This window comes from Cervus elaphus, chromosome 29, assembly GCF_910594005.1.
Source record: "Cervus elaphus chromosome 29, mCerEla1.1, whole genome shotgun sequence".
NCBI classification, from domain to species: domain Eukaryota; kingdom Metazoa; phylum Chordata; class Mammalia; order Artiodactyla; family Cervidae; genus Cervus; species Cervus elaphus.
In genome coordinates, this window is record NC_057843.1 from 2663133 (window position 1) to 2676656 (window position 13524).

General features: G+C 44.1%; 1 protein-coding gene across 6 annotated transcripts in view; it reads left to right on the top strand.

Moving 5' to 3' along the window:
• CLCN3 (chloride voltage-gated channel 3) overlaps positions 1-13524 on the top strand; it is a 92251-nt gene that overhangs the window by 62735 nt on the left and 15992 nt on the right. For all 6 annotated transcript variants that reach the window (XM_043890896.1, XM_043890900.1, XM_043890897.1 and 3 more), the window contains 4 exons: positions 5974-6180; positions 8173-8253; positions 9164-9709; positions 11135-11321. In XM_043890896.1, the coding sequence (XP_043746831.1) occupies positions 5974-6180; positions 8173-8253; positions 9164-9709; positions 11135-11321 (1021 nt within the window). The remainder of the gene's footprint in view (positions 1-5973; positions 6181-8172; positions 8254-9163; positions 9710-11134; positions 11322-13524) is intronic.

Below are 13524 nucleotides of genomic sequence, written 5' to 3' on the forward strand. Positions count from 1 at the left end.
TTCCTTCTATTCCTGCTTTCTGGAGAATTTTAATCATAAATGGATGTTGGATTTTGTCAAAGGCTTTCTCTGCATCTATTGAGATAATCATATGGTTTTTATCTTTCAATTTGTTAATGTGGTGTATTACATTGATTGATTTGCGGATATTGAAGAATCCTTGCATTCCTGGGATAAAGCCCACTTGGTCATGATGTATGATTTTTTTAATATGTTGTTGGATTCTGTTTGCTAGAATTTTGTTAAGGATTTTTGCATCTCTGTTCATCAGTGATATTGGCCTGTAGTTTTCTTTTTTGTGTGGCATCTTTGTCTGGTTTTGGAATTAGGGTGATGGTGGCCTCATAGAATGAGTTTGGAAGTTTACCTTCTGCAATTTTCTGGAAGAGTTTGAGTAAGATAGGTGTTAGCTCTTCTGTAAATTTTTGGTAGAATTCAGCTGTGAAGCCATCTCGTCCTGGGCTTTTGTTTCCTGGAAGATTTCTGATTACAGTTTCAATTTCCTTGCTTGTGATGGGTCTGTTAAGATCTTCTATTTCTTTCTGGTTCAGTTTTGGAAAGTTATACTTTCCTAAGAATTTGTCCATTTCTTCCAAGTTGTCCATTTTATTGGCATAGAGCTGCTGGTAGTAGTCTCTTACGATCCTTTGTATTTCAGTGTTGTCTGTCGTGATCTCTCCATTTTCATTTCTAATTTTGTTAATTTGGTTCTTCTCCCTTTGTTTCTTAATGAGTCTTGCTAACGGTTTGTCAATTTTGTTTATTTTTTCAAAAAACCAGCTTTTAGCTTTGTTGATTTTTGCTATGGTCTCTTTAGTTTCTTTTGCATTTATTTCTGCCCTAATTTTTAAGATTTCTTTCCTTCTACTAACCCTGGGGTTCTTCATTTCTTCCTTCTCTAGTTGCTTTAGGTGTCGAGTTAGGTTATTTATTTGGCTTTTTTCTTGTTTCTTGAGGTAGGCCTGTAATGCTATGAACCTTCCCCTTAGCACTGCTTTTACAGTGTCCCATAGGTTTTGGGTTGTTGTGTTTTCATTTTCATTCATTTCTATACATATTTTGATTTCTTTTTTGATTTATTCTATGATTTGTTGGTTATTCAGAAGCGTGTTATTTAGCCTCCATATGTTTGAATTTTTAATAATTTTTTTCCTGTAATTGAGATCTGATCTTATTGCATTGTGGTCAGAAAAGATAACTGGAATGATTTCAATTTTTTTGAATTTACCAAGACTAGATTTATGGCCCAGGATGTGATCTATTCTGGAGAACGTTCTGTGTGCACTTGAGAAAAAGGTGAAGTTGATTGTTTTGGGGTGAAATGTCCTGTAGATATCAATTAGGTCTAGCTGGTCCATTGTGTCATTTAAAGTTTGTGTTTCCTTGTTAATTTTCTGTTTAGTTGATCTATCCATAGGTGTGAGTGGGGTATTAAAGTCTCCCACTATTATTGTGTTACTGTTAATTTCCCCTTTCATACTCGTTAGCATTTGCCTTACATATTGCGGTGCTCCTATGTTGGGTGCATATATATTTATAATTGTTATATCTTCTTCTTGGATTGATCCTTTGATCATTATGTAGTGTCCTTCTGTGTCTCTTTTCACAGCCTTTATTTGAAAGTCTATTTTATCTGATATGAGTATTGTGACTCCTGCTTTCTTTTGGTCTCCGTTTGCCTGAAATATTTGTTTCCAGCCCTTCACTTTCAGTCTGTATGTATCCCTTGTTTTGAGGTGGCTCTCTTGTAGACAGCATATATAGGGGTCTTGTTTTTGTATCCATTCAGCGAATCTTTGTCTTTTGGTTGGGGCATTCAACCCATTTACATTTAAGTTAATTATTGATAGGTATGGTCCCGTTGCCATTTACTTTGTTGTTTTGGGTTCGCGTTTATACAACCTTTCTGTGTTTCCTGTCTAGAGAAGATCCTTTAACATTTGTTGAAGAGCTGGTTTGGTGGTGCTGAATTCTCTCAGCTTTTGCTTGTCTGTAAAGCTTTTGAATTCTCCTTCATATCTGAATGAGATCCTTGCTGGGTACAGTAATCTAGGTTGTAGGTTATTCTCTTTCATTACTTTAAGTATGTCCTGCCATTCCCTTCTGGCCTGGAGGGTTTCTATTGATAGATCAGCTGTTATCCTTATGGGAATCTCTTTGTGTGTTATTTGTTGTTTCTCCCTTGCTGCTTTTAATATTTGTTCTTTGTGTTTGATCTTTGTTAATTTGATTAATATGTGTCTTGGAGTGTTTCGCCTTGGGTTTATCCTGTTTGGGACTCTCTGGGTTTCTTGGACCTGTGTGACTATTTCCTTCCCCATTTTAGGGAAGTTTTCAGCTATTATCTCCTCGAGCATTTTCTCATGGCCTGTTTTCTTCTGGGACTCCTATGATTTGAATGTTGGGGCATTTCACATTGTTCCAGAGGTCCCTGAGGTTGTCCTCATTTCTTTTGATTCTTTTTTCTTTTTTCCTCTCTGCTTCATTTATTTCCACCATTTTATCTTCTACCTCACTTATCCTATCTTCTCTCTCTGTTATTCTACTGTTGGTTCCCCCCAGAGTGTTTTTTATCTCATTTATTGCATTATTCATTTTTAATTGACTCTTTTTTATTTCTTCTAGGTCCTTATTAAACATTTCTTGCATCTTCTCAATCTTTGTCTCCAGGCTATTTAACTGTAACTCCATTTTGTTTTCAAGATTTTGGATCATTTTTATTTCCATTATTCTAAATTCTTTTTCAGGTAGATTCCCTATCTCCTCTTTTGTTTGACTTGGTGGGCATTTTTCATGTTCCTTTACCTGCTGGGTATTTCTCTGCCTTTTCATCTTGTTTAGATTGCTGTGTCTGGAGTGGCCTTTCTGTATTCTGGTGGTCTGTGGTTCCTTTTTAATGTGGAGGTTTCTCCCAGTGGGTGGGGTTGGACAATTGGCTTGTCAAGGTTTCTTGGTTAGGGAAGCTTGCCTAGGTGTTCTGGTGCGTGGAACTGGATTTCTTCTCTCCGGAGTGCAATGGAGTGTCCAATATTGAGTTTTTGAGATGGCTCTGTGTGTTAGGTGTGACTTTGGGTAGCCTGTATGTTGACGCTCAAGGCTATGTTCCTGCATTGCTGGAGAATTTGTGTGGTATGTCTTGCTCTGGAACTTATTGGCTCTTGGGTGGTGGTTGGTTTCAGTCTAGGTATGGAGGCTTTTGGATGACCTCTTATTACTTAATGTTCCCTGTAATCAGGAGTTTTCTGGTGTTCTCAGGTTTTGGGCTTAAGTCTCCTGCCTCTGGATTTCAGTCTTATTCTTCCAATAGCCTCAAGACTTCTCCAACTATACTGCACTGATAATAAAACTTCTAGGTTAATGGTGAAAAGATTCTCCACCGTGAGGGACACCCAGAGAGGTTCACAGAGTTACATGAAGAAGAGGAGAGGGAGGAGGGAGATAGAGATGAGCAGGAGGAGAAAAAGGGGGACTCAAAGGAGAGAGACAGATCTACACAGTTCTCTGTTCCCTAAGTGTTCTCAGCAGCCCAGACACCCACAGTGATTCACAGAATTGGATTGGGAAGAGAAGGGGGAGGGAGGAAATAGAGGTGATCTGAGGGAGGAAACAGAGAGTCAAAAGTGGGAGAGAGTAATCAACACACTCCTGAGTAAAAATGGGTACTGAATATTGGATTCTTAAATGTCCAAAATTGATATCACATACTGAAAAACAAAGATTAAAAATCTAGAGTAGAGATTAGACTCTTAAAAATACAATATTAAAAACAAAAAGAAAAACACAAAAAATTTAAGAAATATATATGAATTCCAGTTTAAAAATAGGGCCTCTTTTTTTTTTTTTTGGCAAGGTTATAGTGAAATGAAAATTAAGGAGTAATAGAGGACTTTAAAATAAAATAAGAGAAAAAAATTAAAAAAAACATCTTTTAAATTAAAAAAATAGTAAAAATATGAAAATGAAAGTTAAGGAGTAATAGAGGAGTAATAGGGAATTTTAAAAGAAAAGAGAAAAGAAAAAAAAAATTTTTTTAATTAAAAAAAAAAAAAGTAAAAATATATCTAGGAATTTCTCTGGAGCTGTTGCGGGCAGTGTGGGTTTGGTTCAGTTTAAGATAGCGCCTTGTTCCAGCTTACACTTCTCTATATCTATAGGCCCCTTCTGATGTAGTCGGTGTTAACTACAGGGATTTTAATCTGTTGCCCCCTCACTTCTGAAGCGGTTCGCTTTGTTTCTTTGGTTTCTGTTTGCCAGTCTCTTCAGTGCCTAATTTCCGCCCTGACACAGGCGGGCGGAGGTGGTCTCTTGTTTAGATTCGCTTGTTCAGTCCTGCTGCGGGGAGGGAGGGGCACTGCAGGCAGATATCGCTGTGTATGGGGAGCACTCACAGTGTTCCGGCCACACTGGGTTTGCCCCGCTCACAGCACGTGTGCTACACTGCTCAGGCTCCAGGCTGCTCTCCAGGGAGCGGGCCCTGCGTGGCGTGTGGTTCCCGTTTTCGGCTACTCCACAATAGCGCAGACTTGGTTGGGCCTGCGTTTTGTGCCTTCCCCGCCGGAGCAGCTCAGGCAGCCAGGAGCTTGACTAGCGCACTCTCCCTGGGTGCAGTGAGCCTTATCCCCTCCGCGGTCCCAGCCTCAGTTTCCGCGCACACTGGTCAGGTGCGCCTTGTGTCTGTTCCGGGGAGCTGGTCTCTAGTCGCGACCCTCCCGGCGGATGTCAACCATCCAGACTCTTAGGAAGCCTTTGGTTAGAAACTGGGAGCCTGTTTGCAGTTTGGTAGGGGGTGCCCTCTCTGGGGCCGAGTTTGCCCCTCTCCCCTCCCCCCTGCCTCCGCGAGGGATGGGCCGGTCCGCTGCCTGCTAGCTTTTCTCTGGGATCGCTCAGTTCTTCCTTTGTTCTGCGAACGGGACCGTGGTGTGTTCTGGCTAGTTAATTTTCTCTCTTGCTATCCCACAGTTTAAGTTGCTTCTCACGTTAGCTCCCTCCGATTGCCCTTAGGGCATTCAGGCCCAGTCTAAGCAATGCCCCGCTCCTCTCTGTTCAGCCCCCACTTGCTGGTGGCGGGTGCGGGCGTCTGGGGTACTTTTCTGCTGGGAGTTGCTTTTAGGCATGTAATCTGTGGGTTTTATTTATTTTCCCTCTCAGTTAGGTTGCCCTCTGAGATTCAAAAACTTCCCCCAGACCCGCCAGTGAGAGGGTTTCCTGGTGTTTGGAAACTTCCTCTATTACAACTCCCTTCCCAGGATGGGTCTCCGTCCCTAGCTCTTTTGTCTCTCTTTTTATCTTTTATATTTTGACCTACCTCCTTTCGAAGATAATGGGCTGCTTTTCTGGGTGCCTGATGTCCTCTGCTAGCGATCAGAAGTTGTTTTGTGAAGTTTGCTCAGTGTTCAAATGTTCTTTCAGTGAATTTGTAGGGGAGAAAGTGGCCTCCCCGTCCTATTTCTCCGCCATTTTAGCTCCTCCTAGTGCATAGCTTTTAAAAGCAATGTTAGTGATTGTAAAGCTGTATTAAGAACATCTTTAATATGGAACAATACCATATAGTATTCACCAGTTGTCACACATCCTTCTTAATATATAAGAAAATATTACATATAATTACACATTCTACTATGAGAAGACATAATATCTTTAAAGGCAAAATACCTTTATTTCTGACACAGAGCGTCTGAAATGTATCTAACTGTATTATATTTCTATAGTAGAAATATTGCGATTTGCCATTAGCTGGTTATGTAATTGTACAGGAGTGTACTGAAGTCTGTAGCCCCTTAACATGGCCTGGTATTTCAGTTTTGTCCATGAGCTAGGGCTGCCTTCTGCCCTTGCAGGGGAAGAGAGTGAGAATTTCTTATATAGAGCATAATAGTTCAGACTATCAGAAAATGAATTGTGAATTATCCCATTGCCCACTGAAATTTGCAGTTTCTTAAAGGAAATTAAGCTGCTTTGATCTTTCCTTTGTAGATTAAAACTATTTTGAGTGGATTCATCATCCGAGGCTACTTGGGAAAATGGACTTTAATGATTAAAACCATCACATTGGTACTGGCTGTGGCATCAGGCTTGAGTTTAGGAAAAGAAGGGCCCTTGGTCCACGTTGCCTGTTGCTGTGGAAACATCTTTTCCTACCTCTTTCCGAAGTACAGCACAAATGAAGCGAAAAAAAGAGAGGTAAGTGTATTCTGTCCTTTATTTAATAGGTGAATATCCATTACATACACTTAGTCTGTGAACAGTTTCACAAATTTTACTCTACTTTTTGGGTAAATTCTGTACTCAGATTCCAATTGTAACGTGAGGCTTCCTTGTGCTCCTTCCCCCTTTCTGAATGCTCTCTAGAGTTGGCCTGGGGTCTGTTGGTTTCAGTAAGATTTCAGAAATATTTTCCTTTGCTTTTGCTTTACTTTACACCTTTCCTCCTCTGACGTGTCCCCCAGATGTTGCGTTGCTTTCTCTCCGGGTTCTCCCCGTCACTGTTTCTCCTGGGGTGAGGCATCTCACCAGCTGTTTTCCTCTGGAGGAGGGGTGCCACCTCAGGGAGCTTGCTGCTCCTTAGGGAACCCAGAGGGCATCAAAACCACCTGAGGTTGATACTGCTTCACAGTGAAGGGCATGTAGCACCTCCTCTTACTCGGCTGTTTAGGGCAGCTTCCTTTGCCCTTTTGTTTAGGTCATCCTGAGATCATGGAGACATTGAAACCTGATGTTTCCAGGTTGCAGTGGATATTTTCTGGAAGAAAAGTGGGCTCCTTGCACCTTCTTATTAGCTCCAGACTGTGGGAGCCCCGGCCCTCTGTTTCCCTGTCTAGTCTGCATTTGTCAGTTCGTTTCCATTACTTGCTGTTGGACCTTGACATTGTGGGGGAAGATTTGTTATTTGTTCATTATAAGTGCAAAAATTACCTTATTAGGTAATAGTATAGAAGTTAACTTTACCTGGATTTTGGTGTATACACATTGTGATGTTTATGACTTAACTTGATTCTGACAGCTTGGGGTATACATGACTGGCTTTCACGTTAATTGAAAGCATTTAGGCCTCATATTTTTATTTTCTTCCTTTGCCCACTTCTTTTGATATGTTTAAGTGATTCTTGGATACTTATATGAAACAAATGAAAACATCTGTGAGTTGTAGATGTGTAGGTGCTAGCTTGATTGTAAATTCTGTTAAAGGTGGAATCAGAAAATTCTGTACGGTGTTTGTCGGCAGTCGTGTTGGTGGGGAAGAAACACTGAAATAGTAAGTCTGCATTCTCAGGCCAGGTACAGTTTAATTAAAACAAGTATTGGTTCATTTTTAATTTACCAACTAGCAACCTGACTATGGAGTTCATGCTCATAACACTTATAATTTAATTTTTTATTACTTAAGATTTCTCTTTCAAAGATGTACAAATTCAGCATTTGAGGAAATGCATTGGTAGCCTCAGATATTTGCTGGAGTGAAGTAGTGGAAGGAATAAAGACTCTTCAGAAAAGTGGTTAATTATGAGTAGATGCCCAGTGACTTTATGTATGTTTGGCTTCTTGCTGGTGGGAGTGGGAGGGCGACCCTGAATTCCGTTCCTTCCTTCCCGTGACCTGTGTGTTGGGGCTCTGGACGGTCAGCCTGGGCCCTCAGGGGCAGCCGAGGTTTGCACCTTCACGTGAGGCTCCCGTGGTGGCAGCAGCCATCTCTTCAGAGAACTCAGTTGACTGAAAATATAGGGGAACGTGATGGGTTTGCAGTTCCCTGGACATTTTACTAGGATGTGGACTGAAGCAATGATAGTGATGAAGCAGTGAGCCCTGAAGTCTGAAGAAGTGACATCCTGTTTAAAAACAAACGGCTCCGCCTGAGCCCCAGTCCTGGCTCTGTCTGCTGGTCTTCTCACGCAGGCATCATGGCTGTTGAATTCATTGCCTTTTCTCCTCTACATCCTGTTTACGTTGGTGTATCTCACGCAAATGTTTTTTTGACCGAGTATTGAATATTTGAATGACGTTTCAATTAAAGCAGAAGAGAAAAAAGTCTTTTTATAAGAAATATTTGTGTTTGCTTGGAGAGGAACGTGACATGGGAGTTAGGTTCGGAAGGGATTAGATGCTCTGAGGACCACTCAGACACTGTCTGGCCTGCTGAGTCTGTGAGAGCGTGACATGGCCGCATCTTCTTCGCAGGTGCTGTCGGCTGCCTCCGCTGCAGGCGTCTCTGTGGCTTTTGGTGCGCCGATTGGAGGAGTGCTGTTCAGTCTGGAAGAGGTAGGTTAAGACGACAGCCGCCACCAGGGACAAAATGATGCACAAGCACCGTTACGTGTGTTATGCCGCACTTCTCAGTCTTGTCAGCCGGTGTGATATACTTTGTTTTTAAGTTTTCAAATTTGTTTTCATAGTTACTTTTCACTCTTTCGTACATTAAAAAGTCATAAAAAGTAATATGTATGTATATTGAGACTCTTTAAAAAAATATTATCCATGTATAAATATGATTATTTAAAATTTAAGCTTTTTGACATGATTAAAAGTAAGCACGAATGAATTAGACTTAATACAAAATATTTGAAACAGTCCTTATTTGCTAAATTATAGCTTTGTTTTTATTTAAGGTTTTTAATCATTTTCTAAATCATCTTTTTAAATTTTCCATGTGATTACCTCTGTGGCACTTACTGATGTTTAAGGAAATAATTCTAGTCACTTAAGTGGGATGTTTTGTTTTTCTCTCATTGGTGCTTAAGAGTTTTTACACAAAAATGTGACTTAGAAATGGTTTAAAATTTACTTTTCTCCCCCAGTTGTTTACATTCTTTTTGCTTCAATAAAGAAGAGGGAAATTTAATCCTTTTTTTATGAACTAACGGGAGCGGCGATGGTACATTTATTCTTAACTAACACGACTGAACTGGGGTGAAGCTCATTTTGAAAATAACACAATGCTAGGTATTTTAAATAGTTATTAGACATTTATAATCAGTCGATATTGTGAATTTGTAATGGTGTGATAGCCCAGGTTACTAAGATAGTGGTGATTTTCTTACTGCATTAAAATCCATTATGTATAAATTCTAGCTGCAGCAAAATTTAGAGTGTTGATATTTACTGCTCAAGCTATAACATATCAGAGTGGTTTTCTAAAATCACTGCATTAATTTCTCCCTTGTTTTTCTAGGTCAGCTATTACTTTCCTCTGAAGACTCTGTGGAGGTCGTTCTTTGCTGCCTTGGTGGCTGCCTTTGTTCTGAGGTCCATCAATCCATTCGGTAACAGCCGCCTGGTCCTCTTCTACGTGGAGTATCACACTCCATGGTACCTGTTTGAACTGTTTCCCTTTATCCTCCTGGGGGTGTTCGGCGGGCTCTGGGGAGCCTTCTTTATCAGGGCAAACATTGCCTGGTGTCGCCGCCGCAAGTCCACCAAGTTCGGGAAGTACCCGGTCCTCGAGGTCATCGTGGTGGCAGCCATCACCGCGGTGGTCGCCTTCCCCAACCCGTACACACGGCTCAACACCAGCGAGCTGATCAAAGAGCTGTTCACGGACTGCGGGCCGCTGGAGTCGTCCTCCCTGTGTGACTACAGGAACGACATGAATGCCAGCAAGATCGTTGACGACATCCCTGACCGCCCTGCGGGCCTGGGGGTGTATTCTGCCATATGGCAACTGTGCCTGGCTCTCATATTTAAGATCATAATGACTGTGTTCACTTTTGGTATCAAGGTAAGTGTCCATGTGAGGGGGTCCTGAGGTAACTGGCGGGTCCAAGACTTGCATGTGGAAAGAGAAACAAAGGTCTTATCTGAAGATTCACAAATACAGGCTGAGAAAGCTGTCTTTGGGGTTTAACTTTTAGTTGTGGGAAAGACTTTTTGGCTATCCTGTTGAGCACGGTGTCTGTGCTGTGTATCAGCTCACCCCAAGCCCCGCAGCTTCCGAGAGCTGCTCACTGTGATCTCGCTGTGGGGTCAGCTGGTGGGGTGCTCAGCTGCCAGGCTGTGTTTGTGGTCAGCTCCGCGGCTGTCTGCCGACACGGCTCGGGCCAGGCATCTCAGAGCCGTCTGTGTGCCAGGCAGCAGGGCTGAGCAGGTTCCGACAGCTGGGGTGGCCCGCCAGGGCTCCTGCCCCGTCTGTCCATCTGTCTGTCTCTCTCCCTGTCTCTGGCTTCTCCTGCGTGGTGGTCTGGGTGGGGTGGGGGGTGAGGGTGGTAGGTGCCTCTCGTGGCAGCTCAGGGTCCCTGCAGTGAGGGTCCCGAGAGGCCCATTTCTGGCCCAGCCCGAGAGGTCTCCTGCGCACGCTGCCTGTTGTGTCTCGCTTCTCTGCATGTGGTCAGAAGGTCCTGGGTTCCTGGGAGGACATACCCTGTACTTTGGGGGTGGTGTCAGAGTTGTGATCATGTTTTAAAGCCACTATATTAGCTTCCTATTGCTGCTGTGACAAATCACCACAAAATCACACACATTTAATACAGTTGCAGAGATCAGAACTCCAAATTGGATCTTGCTGGGCTGAAGTTACGTATGCAGGAGTGACGGAGGTTCTGGGGGAGAATCTGTTTTCATGCCTTTTCCAGCCTCCAGGAGCCTCGGCTCATGGCTCCCTTCCTTCTCTCAGAGCCAGTGTGTCTGGTCACATCTCGTTTTATCTCAGCATTCTGACACAACACTTCTTCATTTTTCTTTTACCTTTAAGAAGCCTTTGTGATACTTCAGGCCCATCCCTGTCATCCCCCATAACCTGTTTCAAGGTCAGCTGATGAACACCCTGAATCCCTCCTTGTGTACTGCAGATCAGATTCCCAGGAAACAGGGTGTGGCTGTCCAGAGTGGGGAGCCCCCGCTCAGCCTCCTGTGTTCCTGCGGAGCAGGCCGCTAAGGCCCCTGCCCTCCTCTGCCCTCGCTGAAGCTCTAAAATGCAGGAGAATGAGTTGCCTGTTGGTCCCTTCTAAGGAGACGTTTTGGGTTACCGTCTCTTTGGGCTGGAGAAGGTGGTTTGTTACTCTCTAACTCAGTTACTTTGTTGTTAGGGAGACTGTTAGAGCGAGGGTGTGCTGCAGCTTTGTTTTTGCCCTGTGAGAGGAGGGTCCCACGACCCGTGCAGGGCAGGTGAGCAGGGAACCTGCCTCACTGAGCGTCTGCCCTGTCGCAGGTCCCGTCCGGCCTGTTCATCCCCAGCATGGCCATTGGCGCCATCGCCGGCCGCATCGTGGGCATCGCGGTGGAGCAGCTGGCCTACTATCACCACGACTGGTTCATCTTTAAGGAGTGGTGTGAGGTCGGCGCTGACTGCATCACCCCCGGCCTGTATGCCATGGTCGGCGCGGCCGCCTGCCTAGGTAACGAGACTGGGTGTGTGTCTGGCTGGCGGGCTGGCTGAGAGACGGGTGGGGTCAGGGAGCAGGGCCCAGGGGGGCATCGGCCTGTGTAGAACCAGCTTTCATCTTACCTGTCCCTGGACACGCGTCAGTGCAGAACTGTAGGTGTGGTTAAATTAGCATCATTTCAGTACGCGTGATGCTTAATGACCGCAGACATCTCCGACAACATAGGCTTGTTTAGTCCTGTCCGAGGAGTTGCTTACGCTTTCCTTGGCTTTACCTGTGACCTCTGGCGTGGTTCCTGGGTCCACACTCCAGCAGAGCTCCGAGCATCTTCATCCCAGCTCTGCGGTGATGACTGGGAACCGTAGTAAAAGGTTTCTTTATCAGCCTGCCTCTGCTTAAGGTGCATCGATAGCCGAAAGGAAAAAGGTAGCTTCTGTTTTAACGAAAAGAAAAGCAAAAAACTGGCATTAAATTCCTAAGAATCTATTTCTTATCCTCTTGAACATGAAAAATTACTTTTTTACATTTAAAATGTCAGCGTAATTTTGGCTCTAATATTTAGTTATACTTGGTATCTTGACTTAGTTCTGCTCAGTGAGTTAAAATTGTGTAGTTATCGACCTTCAGGTGTGTCATAGATGAAAGTGACGGAGAGAGTGGTTCTCTCCAGAGAAGCAGGTGCTCATCTGTGCCATGGGGAAGTGGGGAATGACACAGAAAGAAATGTGAACACAGGCCCTCCCGGCAGCTGGGTGTTGGAGAGCCTCAAAGTGAGTGGGCGGCAGGGGCTCGGCTGGGGCTGACGTTCACTTTGTTCTGAGGAGCGGGCTTGGCAGGGGGCGACTTCGTTCACTAGGCCAGGAGTGTGCAGACAGCAGAGCTGGGATGATGAACCTGGCGTTCGTGGGGTCAGAAGAGACTGGCAGTGTTGCAGAGAGAGCATTGTGGGCACCTCGGGAAGTGGATTTGGGTTGGTGAGGAGGAGCGTGATTCTCATCAGGACGAGTTTGTGTTTGGAATCGATCAGGTCTGTAGCAGGGTTGTGGCTTTGCCATTTTCACCGTGAAGACTCTGGGAAAGTTCCTTTACTACTTGATTTTTTATTTTCTTCAAAATGGAAGTAATAACTACTTGTCTCTTGCTGTTGAGGGTTATATACAATGATATGCATTTAAAACTGTTAGCATAAAAATACCTGATAAAATGTGCATGTAGTTAAAAATAATAGAAGCCTTTGTAAACTGCTTGGGGCGTCCGTAGCATAATGCAAATATGTCATGTATAGTGGGCTCTTTCTGCCTTCTGTTAGTAACAGTAGGGTGGGGTGAAGCTTGATAACCTGCAGTCCCCTGCTAGGATGTTGAGCAGAGAAGCAGCGTGGTAGAAGTAGCACTGAGGAGAGGTTAACCTGGAACGCGGCTGGTCAGGTGGCAGGAAGGTAATGGGGCTGCGGTCAGGGAGGGAAGATGAAACAGCGCAGGCTGAGGAACAGAGTGTGAGGGCCGACTGGGCTGGTCGGGGTGAAGATGCTGTGACAGGAGCCTGCACAGACGTTGCGGAGCAAACCCGAGAGGACGAGATGAGAGCCTCGGAGTGAACCAGCAGTGGCCACTCGGTTGTCGGGAGGGAAGTGGTGCCCGGCGTCGGCATCAGGGTGGTTGCACGGGGAGCTCTTTGGAGAAGAGGAGGACTTTGGTTTTGAGTGTGTGGTGGTTTCTGCACTAGGGGGTCACCCAAAGTCTTCACGGTTGGAAATGAGGCAGGCACGACTGTAATAAGACAAGGTATGAGTAGCTGGAGATGGGGGGCAGACACCACAGTGGGTGGAGAGGCCTGGGCCAGGGAAAGGGTGGGTCCCTGTGGTGGTCTTGTGGACACTGTGAATGTTCAGATGGACTTTCTAAGGGGGTGTTACAGTATTAACAGAAATCACAAGGCGTCCAAATGTTTTTACTCACTTTGCAGAGATTTATTAGAAGACAGATGTATTAACTTAATATTCTACCCACAGGAGTTTAATTTGTAAATGGGTGGTAAATAAGTTAGCTCTAACATGCTTCACTAAACTGTTTTAAGAATTAATCATCAGCTTTCATAGGGGTGAGATTATGTCACTGTTATAGTGTTAAACCAAAACAGCAGATCGTTTCGGCTGGTCAGCTCTGTTTTTTGTTTTTTTATCTGAAGTATAACAGGTTTGAAATGTTATAAAGAA